This window comes from Anarhichas minor, unplaced genomic scaffold (assembly GCF_050575085.1).
Source record: "Anarhichas minor isolate MPS153535 unplaced genomic scaffold, ASM5057508v1 ptg000023l, whole genome shotgun sequence".
NCBI classification, from domain to species: Eukaryota; Metazoa; Chordata; class Actinopteri; order Perciformes; family Anarhichadidae; genus Anarhichas; species Anarhichas minor.
The window spans coordinates 213271-232925 of NW_027466469.1; the positions used below are offsets into that span (position 1 = coordinate 213271).

The 19655-nt window shown below is 41.3% G+C and overlaps 2 protein-coding genes across 2 annotated transcripts; both read left to right on the top strand.

Annotated features, from left to right (window-relative positions):
• Positions 1-429: 429 nt before the first annotated feature.
• smarcd1 (SWI/SNF related BAF chromatin remodeling complex subunit D1) lies at positions 430-12737 on the top strand. Its single transcript, XM_076096861.1, has 13 exons — positions 430-641; positions 3712-3887; positions 4997-5039; positions 5355-5477; positions 5790-5912; positions 6156-6272; positions 6641-6742; positions 6858-7019; positions 8076-8173; positions 8274-8409; positions 8849-8971; positions 10151-10252; positions 11290-12737. Exons 1-13 carry the CDS (start codon positions 456-458, stop codon positions 11341-11343), a joined length of 1545 nt encoding a protein of 514 aa, XP_075952976.1. The 5' UTR covers positions 430-455; the 3' UTR covers positions 11344-12737.
• On the top strand, positions 12639-18844 carry LOC142955363 (glycerol-3-phosphate dehydrogenase [NAD(+)], cytoplasmic-like). The gene is made up of 8 exons (XM_076096862.1): positions 12639-14198; positions 15562-15739; positions 15832-15972; positions 16097-16235; positions 16563-16675; positions 17565-17801; positions 17905-18011; positions 18272-18844. Exons 1-8 carry the CDS (start codon positions 14155-14157, stop codon positions 18366-18368), a joined length of 1056 nt encoding a protein of 351 aa, XP_075952977.1. The 5' UTR covers positions 12639-14154; the 3' UTR covers positions 18369-18844.
• Positions 18845-19655: the final 811 nt, after the last annotated feature.

Below are 19655 nucleotides of genomic sequence, written 5' to 3' on the forward strand. Positions count from 1 at the left end.
GAGCTCAAGATGCTGTTTCGTGGAATCAAGAAATCAAGTTTTCTTGCAGGCAGTGAACAGATCACATTTGCCACATTTCAAAAAGAAAAAAAGTGACTAAAGACCTAAGTATTTTCAGAAAATGAGTAGAAAGAACAATATTTGTCATAGTATATATATAGTTATACATAGTTATAGTATTGCAATACAAATAATTCAAGTTGAATATTTTCGAATGTGAACAAGTTGATTATGTAATTTGTTACTAATGTGCTGTGGTTTATATTCAGTGTCTTACTATATTTCAGGATCATGTTACTTTTGGGTATTTGACACCGTTTTAACTACTATAGTTGTACGACAGTACCGCAGACATCCACCAGGGAGCGCTGGGGGGATTGTCACCACCACCAAAACTCTGTTCACGTTCTCGCGATAGCTCCGTGCCTCTACCGGCGGCGACATTCAGAGAGGAGATGGCGGCCAGAGGGGGGTTTCAGTCAGCACCGACTGTTGGTGGCGGTGGAGCTATGGGACCCGGACCACCGGTACCGGGCGTAGGACCAGGCATGGGACCCGGGACTCCTTCTGGAAGGATGGTACCGTCGTCGGCCGTGCAGAACCACATGTACCGCTCCCCGATGCCGGGGCCTGGGTACCCGGTGAGATATCACTCCATCTTTGCTGCTGACGCGCTAGCCAGTCCGCTAGAACAAAGCCTCTTACCGCTGCTTTGTCACTAGCGGCTAACGTTAACCACCGACACCCACACGGGCCACAGCTCACTGGAGCTGGAGAAGTTCACACCCATCAGACGCGTTTAAAGAGTCGACTAACTCTTACTAGAGTCTGTTTGTTGTTTGAATTTGCTAACCCTCCCGCCCGCTAACATTATTCTGAGCTAGTTAGTCACGGTAGCCAATTAGCTTAGCCGGCTAACGTCGCTAGCATTAGCTGGTAACTGTGTTTCGCTCCGTTTACTTGCTGAAACATGATTAAAATATATTTTGAGTGGTTTCTAAACAGTGCGATGAAGGGAGCCTTTAATGATAAACGTCGAACTTTAGAAAGTTCAGGCTTTGCTTGAATTCAAAAGTTGGCTTTTATAGTTACTATGTCTGGTCCACTTTTGAATGAATGCTGCACGAAGCCTCAGTTTGTATCAGTGCAGATCCTCTCGTGTGTCCCTGTGTGCTTCGCATTAACATTAGTCTGTTGTGTGCTTGGCATTAACATTAGTCTGTTGTGTGCTTGGCATTAACATTAGTCTGTTGTGTGCTTGGCATTAACATTAGTCTGTTGTGTGCTTCACATTAACATTGGTCTGTTGTGTGCCACCCTGCAGCGCCTTCCTTTGGTAAACTTTGTGTCACCCGGCTTGTAAAGGTGTTGCACAACAGAATAAGTGGACCCAGGTGGTTTGTAAAAACTGTGTTAATCCATTGGCATCAAACGTGTAAACTTTTGTTTAAAGCAGTGTGATACATTGTTGATGATACAAGTCTGAATTTCAGCTCGTGTATTATATTGAACAATGGAGGCTGTAGCTAACGAGCACAATGTTTAAACTATGTGAAACACTGAAAGGTTTGCCATGTTACTGATATCTTTGATGTTTTTGTCGGGGTAAGGAGAGGAAACGATCAATTTGATCCCAGAATCAGGTCATCTGTACTTTGCATTAGGCAGGCAACAAACTTTTTCCCATATGGAAAGAGACATTTTCAAGTCGTTAATATTTCTCAAAATGTGTAAGAGATATTTGGAAAGGAGGTGAAATTGTTGTCTTCCAGTCTTTGGCACTCTGTGTGTCTGGCAGCGTTCCCAACATCAAAGCTGATTGTGAATAGTGAGGGTGAAGGCCCCTGAGCATCCGTAAATAATCAAGTCCCTTTGAGGAAGGATAGTTTGTTTACGCTCCGGAAAACAAGTCGTAGGATATTCATACAAAACTAAATGTCACATTGTGGGGCAATCCCCAAATATATGTAATCTGTCTATGCGCTTCATTCATTGTTGAATGCCTTTAGCATGATTATATAGACCTGAGTGGTTGTTGTTATAGTAAAAGTATTATACAGTATGTTGAATTATGGAGGCTCCGTCTGATTGTTTCCAACTTGATCCAAACATTTCCAGATCATTGTAAAGTCCAAAAGTTAAAATGTATTGATAAAAACAGATGGAATCATTTCCAAAATCTACAACATGTTATCATTGAACAAACTATTGTCCTTCAGTCCACATGTGTTGGTGTTTAGCCTTTCAAAAACATTTTCACTGCAGTCAAAAACATTTCTCTCACACAAAGAGGCAAGCACCTGCATTAACGGAGCGCTCCTGCAGCAATCTACCTGCACCATAAATCACATTTACATAACCACAGTAGATACAACCATCATTCAAACACCTCAGTAGGAGCTTCAGATGTTAAAAAGAGAGATCTGGTACAGCCCGAGTTGTTATCCTGTCATGCATGCTGCTACTAAGTGATTTTTATAGATTTGTGAATAGACCCTGGCAGATAATACCTTTTTTTTTTTTTAGTAATCCAATCTGTGGCTCTGTGTATTTTCTAACAGTTCAGTACTAATTGTATCTGATCTTGTCAGTGCAGATGTAGTCTAAAGAGACATTTGTCGTGTATCCACGGTATTTGAAAATTGTGCTGCCTAGCTACTGGCAACCTGAAACATAGTTTAGTGAAAGGATGTTACATCTTTTTTTTTCCTCCAGCGTCCTTGACTGCTTTCACTCACACAAGCAGCCTTTCTCTACTCAGTCGAAGCGGCTTCATACTCTTGAATACTGCAGAAATCCAGTTGTTCAGCGGTAAACCAAGGTTGTACCGATTCATATTATAAAGAGCACCAAATGATCGAAATTGCGGCTCCTCTGCCCACACTGCGCTGTGTGGAAAAGGCAGAGCCAACTCATCTAGCTTGTATTGTTGACAAGTCGATGTCCGTCACTCTTCCAGCCCCCCCCCCCCCCCACCACCACCACCACCACACGCTGGAGAGAGGGTGTGTTTTTCGTTCATCTCTCTCAGTTGTTGAACTGACTGCTGGAGGGAAAGCTGCAGTCAGTGATTTGTCATTTATCTGCATTTCTCACCTGCACTCATGCAGTCAAATACACAAAGTCGCCTGTTTGAGTTCTTAGTGCTGGGCTTGGTGAGTTGGGATTTGTTCTGTATTAACTTGTTTGAAGGAGCCGGCATGCGCGTCGTTCCCATCTCTTCTTGTAGGAGGAAAGTATGCGGATGTGATGATTTAAAAAGCAGGGTTTGTTTTTTCTGTAAACACTACAGAGCTGCTATTTGTTCTCTTGTACTTGAAAATGTGTTGTGCAAAATGAGTTTGGATCAGTTGTGAATGAATATGAATAGATTAACATCAGAGCTCAGCAGAATGTGTTACGGTTATTACTGATGAGCAAGATTGGTGGAAGGTTTGTAGGATTGATGATTTCTCTGATGTGGATTTTCATAAGCATGGCAGCCTTCTTATAAAGTGCTCTCATATATAATTACAATGTCTTTGATTATGGGACAAAAAAATGTTGCATTAGGTAACAGTGAAAAACGGCTGCCGGAATTTGCAATCCCCAATGTGCTTAGCAGAATATATTCTATTTATAGTACTTTAATGTAAGGCACGTTTGAGAAGCTAAAAACCATCCATTTCTTTTCAATTCTGAAAAATAATTTCCCCTATATATTCTATGCAGAGACCAGGCATGCCTCCATCCAGCCGCATGACCCCACAAGGACCAGCCATGGGCCCCCCAGGATACGGCAACAGCCCCGTGTCTCGTCCTGTGATGCCCGGCGTAATGGACCCGTCTCGCAAGAGGCCCGCCCCCCAACAGATCCAGCAGGTTCAGCAGCAGAACCGCAACCAGCAGTAAGTCATCCCGACCCATACAGAAGATCAATATTCACAGCTTTACTTTTATTACGGGCTTTCTTTTGTATTAAACGGCGTAAAAAAATAGTGTTTTGATTGTGAATGCGCTCTGCAGCCGCCCACTCCGTCAGACACGCCATCCTGCACTCGTCCACTGCTTCATCACTGTCATCCAAAACCATGTTTCCTAATAAAATCTGTCTTTACTGTCGCAGATTGAAGAAAAGGGGACTTTTCTTAATGGAAATAGTTATTTTTTATAAAGAAATGCTTTGATAGGAGTGATCTGTCCTCATTAAATGTCCTTAAACTTACAGAAAGATTCATCGGTGGATTAATTGAAAAGACTGAAATTTAGTTGGCAACTATTTTGATCTCATCTGATCTCTTCTTGAGCAAAATCACAAACATCCGGTGGCTTCAGCCTCTCAAATATGAGGGTTTGCTGCTTGTCTCTGTTGTATATAAATGCACATTGAATATTTTTGGATCTTGGCTCGTTTGTTTGTCAAAATTAGCTATTTAAATACATTATTGTGGCTTTAGTGCAAAGGAATGTCATAATATCCCTATTTCTGATATTTTATAGAAAAAATTATAAGATTAATTGAGAAAATAATCAACAGATGAATCAATAGCCCTATTATTGATATTTAAATTAAATGTATTTAATAGATTCAAAGAGATGCACCGCAAAATGCAGTTGTAGCACATCTGTTACACAAACAAAACACAAAAAAAAACAGAACAGTAGTGCATCCCATAGTGTATGTTTTGAATTTGCATCAGGAGGAATGTAAAGTCTCTGGGCAGAAAATATGTTTAACATAAAAACTGTAACATCAGGAAAACACTGTTCCCGGTTGTTCTTTGACTTTGATTGAGCTTCAAGCATCATTGATGCCCACGTTTCCTCTTCCGGTGCTGCTGAATGTGCTCTCTCATATGCCGTGATTGCTTGATTGATGATACTAACTGCCCACGTTAAGGTATAGCTGTATTCTACATTTAGTTTTGAAGCTGTGTGATCACACTTATTCAGATTATTTTAATCCAGCACTACTCCTCTTTGACTCACATTCAAATTTAATAATTTGTCTTTACAGCACAAAGAAGAAGAAGATGGCTGATAAAATTCTACCTCAGAGGGTGAGTGTTATTCAAGCAGCAGTCCATGGAAGTCCATTGATCCGGGCCTTCATTGTGTCGGAGAGATTACAATTACTCGTCCATTTATATTTTAATTGAGGGGGCTTTGTTTAAAGTACTACAAGTGCGAGTGCTGTAAGCAACTAAGATGACTTATTTGTAGCGGTGCAACGGATCATAAAACTCACGGTTCACACTTTTTAAATGATTATGAAATAAAAGATTGTATTTCTATTGATAAAAACAAATACTGTAATTGGTTTGAATGATGCTTGTGTAAACAGCTGGTCACTAGTGTATTTCGTTGTGTCCTAGATCAGGGAACTGGTCCCAGAGTCTCAGGCTTACATGGATCTGCTGGCTTTTGAGAGGAAGCTGGATCAGACCATCATGCGCAAGAGGCTGGACATTCAGGAGGCCCTCAAGAGGCCCATTAAGGTACGGATCAAATGCAGTCTGCACTCCTGGAATCCCTCAATCACTCCGCTTCAGACCTGAAATTAATTACAAAGCCGTTCAGACCCCCAGAGGCCTCCATCCATCCCCATAACTGCACATTTAAAATTGATGTGATTCAGTGAAGGTGTCCGTCTTCAGCAGACCAATACATTGATTTAATCTTAAATTAAGCCGCACGCTAACTTTTCTTTCCTTGTTTGTGCACATGTGCTGATTATCGGTGTAGATAACAAGTTAGTGTTGAGGGAATGATAGCCCCTCAATTTAAAGTTTGTTTTGGTTGTTTTCCAGCAAAAGAGAAAGCTTCGGATCTTCATATCGAACACCTTTAACCCCGCAAAGCCAGACGCCGAGGACGGAGAGGGCACAGTGGCATCATGGGAGCTACGTGTTGAGGGGCGTCTGCTGGAAGATGTAAGCTTCATCATTGAAACATATTGGGTTATATCAATGTCTTCTGCGTGTACAGTTTTGGATATGAGTTAACATGTAAGCTGCTTGAACAGTAGTTTACATTTATTCCAGAGCGCTGCTTATATAACCAACCACATTGAGCCAAAACTATGAAACAAAAAGTCTTTATACTTAAAGTTCTGATGTTTTACACAGATTATGATTTCAATTATATTTCCACTTCCTGTAACATTTGCTTTGCAGACGGCTGTGTCCAAGTATGAAGCCACCAAACAGAAGCGGAAGTTCTCCTCTTTCTTCAAGTCTCTGGTGATCGAGTTGGACAAGGACTTGTATGGTCCAGATAATCACCTTGTGGAAGTAAGAATGTATTCTGTGCATCCTAATACACAAGCAGGTATTTACCCAGTTATCCCCTTTAATTCTGAAAAGAGCGGTCACTGTTTGTCTGTATTTTTTCTGCTCTTAAATTTGCATCTAGCTAGCTCTAGGTGACCTCTTCATCAGACCAACAATCCAAAACCCAAAGATATTCTGTTAACGATCATTTAAGACAGAAAATGCAGGAAATCTCACGCTTTATATCCTTAAATCATCTAAAATGTGGATAAATGTATTATTAAAATAGTTGCCAACTAATCATTTCAGCTCTAGTTAAACCCAGTAAATACTTGTGTGTATAAATGCGATGTATGAATACGTAACAAATGTTTGAAATGTTATTTTAGTGGCACAGGACTGCCACCACCCAGGAGACGGATGGTTTCCAGGTGAAGAGGCCCGGTGATGTGGGTGTTCGCTGCACCGTCCTGCTCATGCTCGACTACCAGGTAAAGACATGCTCGGGGTTTACTCCACCTCTCAGAAGGCCCTGTGATTCAAGTGTTTTTCAAACCTTTAGTTGTTGGCTTCATATCAAACCAATCTTTCTTGTGTACCAAACAGCCCCCTCAGTTCAAGCTGGACCCCCGGCTGGCTCGTATGCTGGGTATCCACACCCAGACCAGACCGGTCATCATTCAGGCTCTGTGGCAGTACGTCAAGACCCACAAGCTCCAAGACCCTCATGAGCGCGAGTTCATCAACTGTGACAAATACCTGCAGCAGGTGAGTCGAGTCCTTTTAGTAACATACCGCTGCTTAAGATTGTCATTACACTTCAGTGACGCATTTTGTTGTTTAGAAACACACCAAAAGATAAACCTGATAGATACAAACTGTGGCCGTTGTATGAAGCTGGAATGAGCGACAGCCGCATAGGTGTCCCGGTTAATGGTGCTCTTGATGTTGTGCAGTCCGTCTCTCTACCCGTCCCTCTGTCCTTGTCTTCTCTCTGGCTCACTGACTGGTTTCCAGTGCTTTTCTGTCTGCTGGGTCAAGATGAACAGAGGATTGTGGAAAGCTAACGGTGAATTCCTACAAAGTGAACGAACGAAATCAATTCGCTGGTTAGCTTAGAGATTCTTGTAATTACAACAGTGATTTGTAATGAAGTAAAGATGGAATAGAGCCATGAATTTAAAAGATCAGTTTTGCTTTAACTTATCATTAAGAAGTACATCTAGACAGCACTATTTAGATGTAAGGGCTATAGAATAATAAAACCATCTGCATTTAGATTGGTTCCCTTTAAGCCTCGCTTTCACTCAGCCCCTCTGTCTGCCACCGGGGAAATGAAGGCTCAATCACAGAGGAGGAGTGTCCACCACTGGAATAACCAAAACAGAGGCAGCGTAGTGCTTTTGTTTTCCTCGGGAGCTTTCGGTAGCTATCTCCAGTTACCAAAGAGTATCAATGTAAGTTCTTTGCGTTTACTATTCCCAGTATCTGAACAACCACAGGAACTGTGGAAAACAAAATGCAGTGTGTGGCCAATTTTTTCCCAATGAAAGTCGCGAGCACTCGCTCCAAAAGTCATCCGATGATGTCATACGCTTATTTTCTTATTTTCTTGCTTCAATGTGAATATATTTGCACAAAGCTTCGTGGTTGTTTGGTAGTGTCTGTGGACTGTGATTGTGCAGCGTTGGGAATGATTTCTTTAAATGTGTTTCTTGTTTTTTGCCTGATCGGTCTGAGTAATAACGCTTAATATGTCTAGTTTTGCTCATTTTTAGTCGTAAGCTCTGACAAAAGAACGGGGTGTTGGTTTCATTTGTGCAGATTTTTGAGACTCAGCGAATGAAGTTCTCCGAGATCCCGCAGCGCTTGCATGCACTCCTGATGCCCCCAGAGCCAATCATCATCAACCATGTGATCAGGTAACTTCACTACAGTGATGCATTAGGTTCTGATGTTAAAGTTGTGTTCTGGCTAATCTCCACATACGACGATAACTAAATGTGCGGTCTCCTGTTGTAGCGTTGACCCCAATGACCAAAAGAAGACCGCCTGCTACGACATTGACGTGGAGGTGGACGACACGCTGAAGACCCAGATGAACTCCTTCCTGCTCTCCACAGCCAGTCAGCAGGAAATAGCAGGACTGGACAACAAGGTACAACAGAGAGTTTAGACGAACGTTAGCTTCGCCGGGATGGCTGTAATCGCATTGATAAGGCGCGGAGCCATTCCTCCTGTGACGTCTTTTGTCCTGAGTCAACATTGTAAATACAGAGAGCTTGTTTATAGTTTATCGGCGGCATTCATGTTGTGACTTTATTTTGGGTTTGGTGACCATTACTGATACACACCCGCTTCCTGCCGGCCTCATATCAGAACCGTAGCGTCTTGGTTTTCTCTGTATGTATATTGTCTTCTAATAAAATAAAACTGCTGATGTCAGGAATACTTGCTGTAAAATGGTTATTAAGGAACCCCCCCCCCCCCCCCCCCCCCCTTTTTTTCCCTGTGTCAGCGATGTTCCATTTAATTAATGCCGTATTAATTACTTTAAATTGATGACTCGTCTCTTTATTCTCTTTAATTCTTCTCAGATCCATGAAACCATTGAGACCATTAACCAGCTGAAGACCCAGAGAGAGTTCATGTTGAATTTTGCCAGAGATCCTCAGGGCTTCATCAACGACTGGCTGCAGTCGCAGTGCAGAGACCTCAAGGTGAGTCCGTCAACTTAAAGCTCGTTTATCTGTGCTCTCGTATCTCAGCAGATACCAAACAAACACATCCACCACATGCAGTATATCACAGCTGTTTTGCATGCAGCGAGCATCCCTAAAGCTTTTGTCATTCAGACTCGTAAGCATGCTCAGCAGTTGTTCAGAGAGAAATCCATCATTGATAAGAAGAAGAGGCAATATGAGTCTGTCCACCGACATTAGCGTCAATAGAGCTCAGCCAAAAGACTTTCAATGTTTTGAGTAAACAATGTGATTTACTGCTACTGCTGTTGCTCCATCTACCTTCCTAATATCATTCATTTTCTCCATAGTGCAATTTCACTGTCACTGTTCTCTGTGCACACGGCATGATGTCATGATTATTTATCCCATCCTAGAAGAAACTTCCCTTCTGCCTGGAGACTTATTCCTTCTTTGATTTAAAGGTTTTAGGACGGAGGAGGTCATGCTGTACGGATCTGTGAAGCCCATTGAGGCAACTTTGTGATTTGGGTTCTTTAAATTGACAATCTGTAAAAAAACATCTCTAATGCAGCACATTGTGTTGGCGTTTCAACAAAACATTGGGAAACGGAAGCAGAATATGAAAGTGGATGCAATAAAAATAAACTTCTGCAGTGTTTAAAGTCACAGATGCATAATAACTACTCAGAGTATCTCAGAGGGAAACACTAAAACTACAGACACACACTTGACATGTAAAATATCTGAAAAAAGGAACATCAAAACAACAGTTATAAACAGGCCCTCTGGTATATCTAAGCTTGGTTCGTTTTAAGGTTCTGTGAATTCCTTGAGTTCATGTTTGAGGTTAATAATATTTGTTCTTCTGGAGGTTTACTATGGGAAGAGAGGACTTTATTACATATTAGTACGTGGACGTCGTGCTCTCTCTCATGCTGCTCACTCAGCCGTAACACAGGATCGCAAAGTCCAAATAAGAGTGTGAAACATTTAATAACACGTCCGCTGACTGAGCCCATTATCTGCTGACCAGCTGTCAACCACCTGCAGTGTTTGTTCAGCCGAATCTCTGTGAAATTGAACAAATTCATTTCAAAGCTCGACAGCCAACCTTGTGCTCTTGCGACGATACGTTCGTCTCAGCTGCGGTCAGTGTTTGATAGATGTGTAAATGTGTCTTTTCTCTATTTACAGACCATGACAGATGTGGTAGCAAACCCAGAAGAAGAGCGGAGAGCAGAGTTTTACTACCAGCCGTGGGCTCAGGAGGCGGTCTGTCGCTACTTCTACTCCAAGGTAATCCACTTTGTTCCTCCTCCTACACTTTGGATTTCTTTATTTCTTCTTCTTTGGTCCTAACTGAATTATCTCAACAACTGTATTATGAAACAGCATGACATGTTGATGACGTTCATGTTCCCCAGAGGCTGAATCCTTTCAACTCTAGTGAACCTCTGACTTTTCCTCTAGCGCCACAGTGTTTCGTGAAAACAACTATTGGATAGGTTGCCATGAAATTTGGTTCAGACATTAACGGTGATTTTTTTTTGCCTGTAAGAAATCGCCCCAAAAAATATAACTGGTTGGACTTGAAGAGACAATTCGCCAATTAATTTTTATATGAATGCACAATAAGTGCTGATGGTAAATGTAGTCCACTGAATAAATAGGTGTGTGCTATGTTGACCGAGTTAGCCGATGTCTCCCGCTGCGGAGCCATTTACCAGAATGCATTGCATGCGAGCAGCAGGTTTGCTCAGTTTCTGCAGGGTCCCCACCGGCACAATCCTCCCCGAGCGGCCTCTCTGCGGCTGAAAAAAAATAATAATAAAAATCATTGGCCATGACATCCTCTGCACTCACATGTTGGGAAAGCATTTTCCACTGTTGGAAAAGTAAAACAAGCAAAGAGAACGAGGAGGTTTAGTTTTCTTATAAAGTGATGAATGCCCATTATTTCCAGAGCCACGGTGACAGAAGTAGTTATTGTTTCCAACAAACAACCCAAAACATATTAAATGTACTAACACTTACCACGAAGAAAGCAGCAAATCCAAACCTTTGACAAGCTGAAGGCGGAGAATGTTTGTCATTTCTAATTACTAAAACAATAAATCACTTATAAAAGTAGATTGTTTTTCTGTTAAATCAACTTCATCTTGAGCGCTAATCAGCAACTGTTTGCGTGCTAACACTAAACTAAGATGGTGGAAAGGATAAACGTGTCTTCTTAACATCAGCATCTTCGCATGGACAACCACTCATGGCCATTGTTGACCTTTTTATCATCGCATTGTCTTCTGCTGATTGAATCTTTTCTTCGTGTGTTTCAGGTCCAGCAGAGGCGACAGGAGCTGGAGACGGCGCTCGGCATCAGGAACACCTGAAGAGATTTATCCACGCAGACGACAGGCGTGCGAGCGTGTGCGGGATGTTCAAAATGAATTCCTCTGAGAGTTTTCTAACCGGCTTGGAGAGACATAGATACTAGATGGCTTTACCGTTATATAGGATCTCCTTTTTTGTTTTTGTTTTGTTTAAATTCACCCTGCAGCTCGACTACTGTTGCAGTGTGATTGCTACTTCCACTTTTCCACACCAGAGCTGCAATGTATTTTCGCTTGCATGTCTAAAGCCTTACCTGGAAGCATTCCTCTCATTTTGATACATTGTGCCCACACAGGAGTACGCATCGTACGCATCGTACCCAAATGAAAAAGCAGAGGGCAACTTTTAATGTCTTCTGTCCCTGAATCTAAAAATATCTTCAATCAGCTGGAATGTGTTGATTCTGCCTCGACTCTCTGTTCCCCCTTTTTTGGGGAAAGTAAATTTACATTTTACTCGGCCCCCCCTCCCTGGATGCTTGCCCATTCAGTTAGATATCGATAGTGTTTGTAATCAATGGCCACTTTGTTGGCTGTTCATGTGTCACTTTGTCTTAAGCTCTCGTTGGTTAGTTTTGACAGTTTGTGCCACAGTCTGGTGTACGAGAGAGAAAGCTCAATCATGGCAAGATATACATCTTTTGTTGAGGGTGCCATTTATTATGAAGTTTTCCTTTTTTTTTCTTTTTTTGTTATTATCAATGATTCTTGTTTTAAAAGTATGTATTATATCAGTACTTGTCTTGTTAGCTAGTACAGATTATCAAGGAAGTAGCTAGTATGAGTACCTCTAGTCTCTATAGTTTTGTAAATACTGAGCAGAAAAAAACCTGAAGATGGATGTGAAGTAAAATTGTATGGCAGATGTTTTTCTTAACTTTTTTTTTGTCAACGCTCAGATAGTTGAAGCAGTATTTATATTATTAATCAGCCCTCGCTGTCACAGCACGAGTTGCTGCTCTGCGGGACGAGATGTACACAACATCCATGTCGCCTGCGAGCTGGGAAGAGTTAAATATTCTGCTTATAGTTTTGTGTATTTTTGATTATGTGCAGAGAAGCCATACACAGTGGAACAAGATTTAAGGAGTTGTAGCTTCTTCGTACGCTGGCTGAAGACTTTACACCTTGTTGAGTTTAATAGTTGTCGTTTCCCCTTTGAAGTTTAAAGATGAGTGTCCTGGCTGAAACTTTAGCGTGCATTTAATTAATGAATTCCAAGAATACACTAATGTGGGTTTGGGCAGGTACATGATTTGAAACAAGTGGTGGGAACCTTTGGGGGGGGGGGGGGGGGGGGGGCTGTAGTACTATTTTAATCTGCAGACTTTTTCATGGACCAAACCTATTTTTCTGTATGTTCTTATGTTATAATAAAGGATATGTAAAATGTTCATGTCTGACAGTGATTTTTTTTTTTTTTTTTTTACCTCTACATAATGAGCACTGCTCTAATATTCCTGTATGGATTACAATTGGACTGCAAATGTTATTTTTTTTTATCATTTGTGTGTCTATAAATTCAGCTTTCTTTCATTTTAAAATGTCAGTGAGAAGTTAAAGATGCTCACCAAACCCTGTTAGATGTGCCGTTTGGTTCTAACAGTCACAATGAACCCATATGTTACCTCTCACATGAGACAACGTAACCAGCAATCTGTGGTAGAGGAAGTGCTCAGATTCTTCACCAGTACAACAATGTTAAAGTACTTCATTACAAGTACGTCTTCATTCCATATCCTACTTACGTAAAAGTGTTTGTTCATAAAATTCTACCTTTCAGTGATGTAGAAAACTAATATTAATGACACCATCTGAGGTTGTTTAGAGAGGAAATCTCTTTAGGTGGAACTGCTAACAGCTCCACGATCCAAAGCAAACACCCAAATTAGACTCTGCTTTTTGTTATTGAGAGGTGCCGAGCCATAACTTTTGGAAAGCATGGTTTAAATGTTCACCGTTGCATTTTATTTGAATAGCTTTTTTTTTTAATGTGTTTTATATAAAATGTTAGTCTGAAAAGTATCTACAACTGTCAGACAAATCTAGTGGAGTAAAATGTGCATTTCGCTCTGAAATGTAGTGAAGTAGAAGTAAAGTAGCCTACCATTAAATGGAAATACTCGAGTAAAGTACAAGTACCTCAAAATTGAACTACAGTACTTCAATGATTCCTTTTCACCACCGAATTTCACACTTGTACCTGGAAAATGTTTGGTATTTGCGTTTGTAAAAACATCTTAATTGTTTATCATCATTTTCTGTTGATCGATTAAAATTACCGTTATCGTTTGAGCTAAAGTTTATTTGAGGGACCAACATTTACACTTATTCTCTATGATAAGAATGCTTGACCTTAATAATATAACAGCCCTGCTAATCTTTTAATTGCACATAAATCATTTTACTGGCAGGAGGAAATCAAAAGAAGTGGTTTTGATGTTTGTTTTTTTATTATGAGATACACATATAGCGTTACAAACTTTTTTTTACTGTTACCATCACAATAACATGGAGGGTGATCCATAGGTTTGAACAAAAAAATTAAAAATAATTTTGTATTATTATGAAAGTGTAAGAGTATTTTTCTTTCCTTAATTAAACAGGCAGAAACAATAAGAGTCGTGAACTCTCCTGTTGCTTCTGTGTGAGAGTAAAAGAGAGAGAGAGAGAGTTTGTCCCACAGAGCAGACCAACCGGTGGGAGAGGGTGTGTCTGAGCCTCAGCGTGTCCGATATAAATACACTTTGTCCCGCTGCAGCAGAGTGTCTTCGCACAGGCAGCAGCTCCGTCTGGAAAGTCAAGCACATAATGGCAGCGCCGAAGAAGGTCTGTGTGATCGGCTCTGGTAACTGGTGAGTGAAGGGTTTGAAGATGTCTGAATTGTTGAGCGTTTTAAATAGAGCAGCCTGTCAGTTGTGCACTATTTTAAGTTCATACTCATCATAAAGGTATTTTTGTTCTCTGGATTAGGCTGTGTGTGTGTGTGTGTGTGTGTGTGTGTGTGTGTGTGTGTGAGAGAGAGTGATGTCTTAAAGTTGGCAAACTTTGGAAGAAAATAAAGGCAACGTTAACCTAATCTGTTAACAGCAGATAAATAATGCATAAAGTTCATAAACTGCAGAGTGGAGGTCTGCTGACACTGACTGTCTCATGACCTTTGACCCTTCAACACCCCCACAATCTTTATTAAAGAAGCAGCTCTTTCAATATTCAGCAGTATTTGTGCTGAATCGGCCTTCGTGCGTTGTTGACATCACTCGGCCTGCATGACATTTAGTCCAGTCTGTGGAGGAGGAAGTATTCAGATGATAAAATACTAAAGATACTTAAAGTAGCAATACCACAATGTATGTATTATTATCAGCAGCATGTAACCAAAGTATTACAACTAATAAAATACTAAATATGTGGTGTAGTGGCTCTTTTTAGTATATATATACATTATTATCATCATTATTATTGATGCATTAATATGTCAGAAGTATTTCAATGCTGTAGCTGGTTGAGAGAGAGAGGTTATATACATTTTGGAAGTTTAATATAACAATCCATCATGTGTTATGAAGTTATAAAGTAGCATATAATGGAAATACTCAAGTGAAGTACAAGTACCTTAAAACTGTGAAGTACTTGACTGAGATCAGTTGTGAAAGGTCAATAGTAATAGTGTTGATATGTAACCTTACAAAGGGATTTCTCCCAGCTCTTAGCCCATGTTATGAAGACATTCAATAGCCTGGTATGTAATGAGACACTCCTCTTGCCAAAATAATGGTCCTCTGGTATTCTCTCTTTTTTACCTGTAGTGTTATTCTTGTCTGGTAAAGCATCTGAAAAACAATTCAAGTCATGTGACACTAAATATCTTAATTACAATGGTCCTGTGTCACAAGTCCTTTTGACATCTGCTCACTATTAGGAGATTCACTACTGTATTTATTAGTCATGAGACATCTAAAATCAATTTTCATATATTTAAGTTGTGTTTCTTACACACAGTGGTCAGTGTATGACCTCCTTAATACCAGCAATAGTTGAGGCATTTTTTTCTATCAATCTAATATCACTGCAGCACCTGAAATCCATTCAAATCCATGTTTAAATTACATTTCACAGAAACATCAGAGGACATTTAACCTTTTTTTGGGTAACAATAAGTTCAACCAGCTGCTGTCTCAGAACCAGTATGGCCATTGTGTGTCTCCATGTCCACAGGGGCTCTGCCATTGCCAAGATTGTGGGCGCCAACGCAGCCAAGTATGACAAGTTCGACACCACAGTGAACATGTGGGTGTTTGAAGAGACGGTGAACGGCCGTAAACTCACAGATATCATCAACACGGACCATGAAAATGTGAAATATCTGCCCGGCCACAAGCTGCCCCCCAACGTGGTGAGCATGAAAACACTCTTTGGTGGCTTCAGTGACTGTCTGGTGTTGTCACATGACTGAACTTCCCTCCTTGTTTCCTCTCTCCTCGTCAGTTGGCCGTTCCAGACTTGGTCGAGTCTGTGAAAGGAGCCGACATCCTGATCTTCGTGGTGCCTCACCAGTTTATTGTGAGATTGTGTGACACCATTAAAGACCACGTCAAGAAGGATGCTGTAGGAATGTCTCTCATCAAGGTAACATTTTTCTTATATTCTGAATTTGTACAGTACCATAACGGCACAGGAATTTCACAGTGCACGAAAGAAGTAATGATTCAAGGGGATTTTTTTTGTGTCTGTATTTTGTGGCCTGCTCCAGGGTGTGGATGCGAGTCCAGAGGGCCTGAAGCTGATCTCTGAGGTCATCCGAGGGAAGCTGGGCATCACTGTGACCGTCCTCATGGGAGCAAACATCGCCAACGAGGTCGCCGAGGAGAAGTTTTGTGAAACAACAATCGGTACGGACGATAAATAGACATTTGATGCCTCTAACTAAGGGGACATTTGTCTATTAGAAATGACTTGCTATGAAAGTAAAACATAGTACTGGTTTTAATCTGAATGCAATGCGTACAGGATACAAACATAATTTATTCTTACTATACTAGATGTGTACGGCTATTTTGAGTGTGGCTCCAGCTGTAGTTGAGGAGGACATGACTGGATGACTTTTGATATATCAATAACTCACAGTATGATTGATCAAAAGGATGAAAATCTTGTATCATATATTGGTCTTTTCCACTCATTTATTTATCACCTGATCACATGTTTTTTGGACACAGGGTGCAAAGACAAGGCTTTCGGGCCCATGCTGAAGGAGCTGATGCAGACCACCAACTTCCGTGTGACTGTGGTGGAGGAGTCTGACGTGGTGGAGATCTGCGGGGCGCTCAAGGTCGGCTTTTCTCCTCCTTCAAAACTAATTTACTCCTTTTATTTTCAACGCTCGTCTGAGCGCCAGCAAAACTTTCAATGTCATATCTGTGCTTAAGCTCTTCAGAATACATAAAAGATGTAATGGGTGAGAAATACGGCGCAGTCAAAAGAATTCCAGTTGCTACAACGCTTTTGTGGCTTAATATTTCTCCACATCTACGGATATTTCTCTTCAAATTCACCATTTGCCAAGAGATGTGTAATCATTCGGACATCTTTTATACTGCTGCATTTAAAACCTTTTTAGAGAAAACATTAAAACACCATCTTAAAGAGATACATCTGCTCATCTGGCAGATGCAGTATGTTTGAATTGTACATATTACAAGCCAATCTCTAATACTCCCGTTGTTTTTTTAAGTCGATGGACATAGATATGATATTCAACAGGATGTGTGTTTTGTGGGGCTACTGTGGCTCAGTTGTGAAGCGGCGTCGGCAATCAGAGGATCGGCGGTTCGATCCCCAGCTTCTCTAGTCCATGTCGATGTGTCCTTGACACTTAACCCCACATTTTTCCCGTAGGCTGTGCCTTGCATGGTAGCCCCTTCCATTAGTGTATGAATGTAGTGTGAATGGGTGAATGATTACGCGTAGTGTTAAAGCTTTGAGTGGTCAGAAGACTAGAAGAGTGCTCTACAAGGACAGTCCATTTACCATTTATGCATCGAAAGCAGTAAGGAGACAAATCTAATAGAATTTGCCGTCCATTTATCAAAACATATATGAAAATGATCTATGTGGAGGCACTACTTTCTCATCACAACAGTGGCATTCCTCAAAGCATTAGTACCACCATCCAACAATAACACAATAACAGCAGCGTCTCCTCTCTCTGTGTGCTGCAGAACATTGTAGCAGTGGGAGCAGGTTTCTGTGATGGCCTGGGCTTCGGCGACAACACCAAGGCGGCCGTGATCCGCCTCGGCCTGATGGAGATGATCGCCTTCGCCAGGGTCTTCTGCACAAACTGCCAGGTCTCCCCCGTCACCTTCCTGGAGAGCTGCGGCATCGCTGACCTCATCACGACCTGCTACGGCGGACGCAACCGCAAGATCGGGGAGGCCTTCGCCAAAACAGGCAAAGTACGAAGAAACCGATTTTGTCCCCATCTGTGTCACATCTTATGAAAGCCATGACAATGTAACATCACACACTAAAACGACCCCGAACATCTCTTTGTTGTAGACCATTGAGCAGTTAGAAAACGAGCTGCTCAACGGTCAGAAGCTTCAAGGTCCAGCGACTGCATTCGAGGTCCATCAAATCTTGAAACATAAAAACATGGTGGAAAAGTAAGTGTGTCTTCTATTTCATTAAGAGGATCTTCATTTATTACTGATAATGTGTTGGTTTTTACTGAGTTAATTTCAATTTAGATAGTACAATTTGAATGTCATGGTGTGCAAAAAACCCATTAAACATTCAAAGACAGACGTTGGAGAGTGGTGTCAACTTTCTCATCTGACTCTCGGCAACAACGAGCGAATAAGCCCGTTTCACAAAATGTCAAACTATTTCTTTGATGATTTCCATCGTTGTTTCTCGTCTCTAGGTTTCCCCTTTTCACCGCTGTTCACCAGATCTGCTTCGACGGCCACTCAGTCACAGATTTCATCAAGTGTTTGCAGGACCACCCAGAGCACATGTGAAGGATTAGAGACTGAGGAGCGGGTGGAAGTTGGGAAAGGACTCCCTCTAGAACTACTGTGTAACCCAGGTGGTTGTAGGGAGGAAGGTTAGGTGAAGACTGTGCCTAATCCGGACTACTTTCATGTTTGAATCTCAAACAACAAAGACAACAACAACAAAAAACAGAGTTGCCTTCTCTACTCCTACTTTCTTGCCTTTCATTACAACACTGACAGAAGCACTGACTTCTGTTTAGACTTATTAGAAACATACAAATTGTTTCATTAAATTTAGTCTTAAAAGTTTTACGAATTTACACAATGCTCAAACCCCGACCTGAGTGTTGTCTGGTTGAAAGCCTTAACGTGCCTTTTTCACGGACATGTTTGTTTTCCGATGCTTAACAAAGCACTGAACGCAGTTCCAACTGCCGCTGTGTTGTTTCTTTTCTTCTGGACTTATGATGATTTATTTTGGAATAAACTATTGAGCTCGTTGACTTTGTGCCTGTGCTCATGCTTAATGTTTTCTGTTTAACTCGCTGGCATCTTCCCGCAGGATGCACTCAAACACCCTCTGCTGCAGCCTCGCTGTAACCTGACCTGAGCTCTGCCAGGCTGCCACTCTAAACTCTTCACCTTTACCATTTTCCAGAGCGTCTATTTCAACCTTTCTTTTTAAGATCACGCCTCATCTGTCCTCATATGTGTTGACTGTGTTGTTCAGAAACATCTCTGAAGATGCAAGTCTCTTTCTAAATTCTGTTAAAATGCAAGAAACCAACGTGTGTTCATTAACGGCCCGTTACCATGTGTCAGCGTATCTCATCGATGCTCAGTGCCTGTAGGTCCCTCTGGATAAGAGTTTCAGCTAAAGGCAGCATTAAAGACAGCGGGCAGCGGGTGGTGTTATGCATTCCCTGCTTTGCCAGTATTCTAATTGTTAAAACGCTGGAGCAAAAATTCTTCCCATGTCTGCTCTTTGGTCCCACAAATGTGTTCATTTCTATTATTTATTACCAGCTCTGTTGTTCAGTTATGTTGTTGTAGACCATGAAGTTACCTCATTTGCCGCTTGTAAAGAATTGGATTCCCTTGCTGAAACCCCTTGCATAGTTTTTGAGTCAACTGGCCTGTGAGATTTCTAATAATACCACGCTCTAAAGGGGAAAATGTCCATCTATAATTAGACACGACGGGAAGCACTGCAGCTGCCCCATCGCTGCTTAACAACACAGATGCCACCTTTTTGAAATACTACACCATTGTGGTGCCATCAAAAATCCTAATGTGTTCAGCTACTTTTAG

Excerpts from the sequence above, each read along its gene's own strand:
- smarcd1 (XM_076096861.1), top strand. The coding sequence starts at position 456 with ATGGCGGCCAGAGGGGGGTTTCAGTCAGCACCGACTGTTGGTGGCGGT. Across the intron at positions 5,040-5,354 it reads ATAAAATTCTACCTCAGAGG|ATCAGGGAACTGGTCCCAGA; the intron begins GTGAGTGTTATT and ends GTTGTGTCCTAG. Across the intron at positions 6,273-6,640 it reads CAGATAATCACCTTGTGGAA|TGGCACAGGACTGCCACCAC; the intron begins GTAAGAATGTAT and ends ATGTTATTTTAG.
- LOC142955363 (XM_076096862.1), top strand. The coding sequence starts at position 14,155 with ATGGCAGCGCCGAAGAAGGTCTGTGTGATCGGCTCTGGTAACTG. Across the intron at positions 15,973-16,096 it reads TAGGAATGTCTCTCATCAAG|GGTGTGGATGCGAGTCCAGA; the intron begins GTAACATTTTTC and ends GGCCTGCTCCAG. Across the intron at positions 16,236-16,562 it reads GTTTTGTGAAACAACAATCG|GGTGCAAAGACAAGGCTTTC; the intron begins GTACGGACGATA and ends TTTTGGACACAG.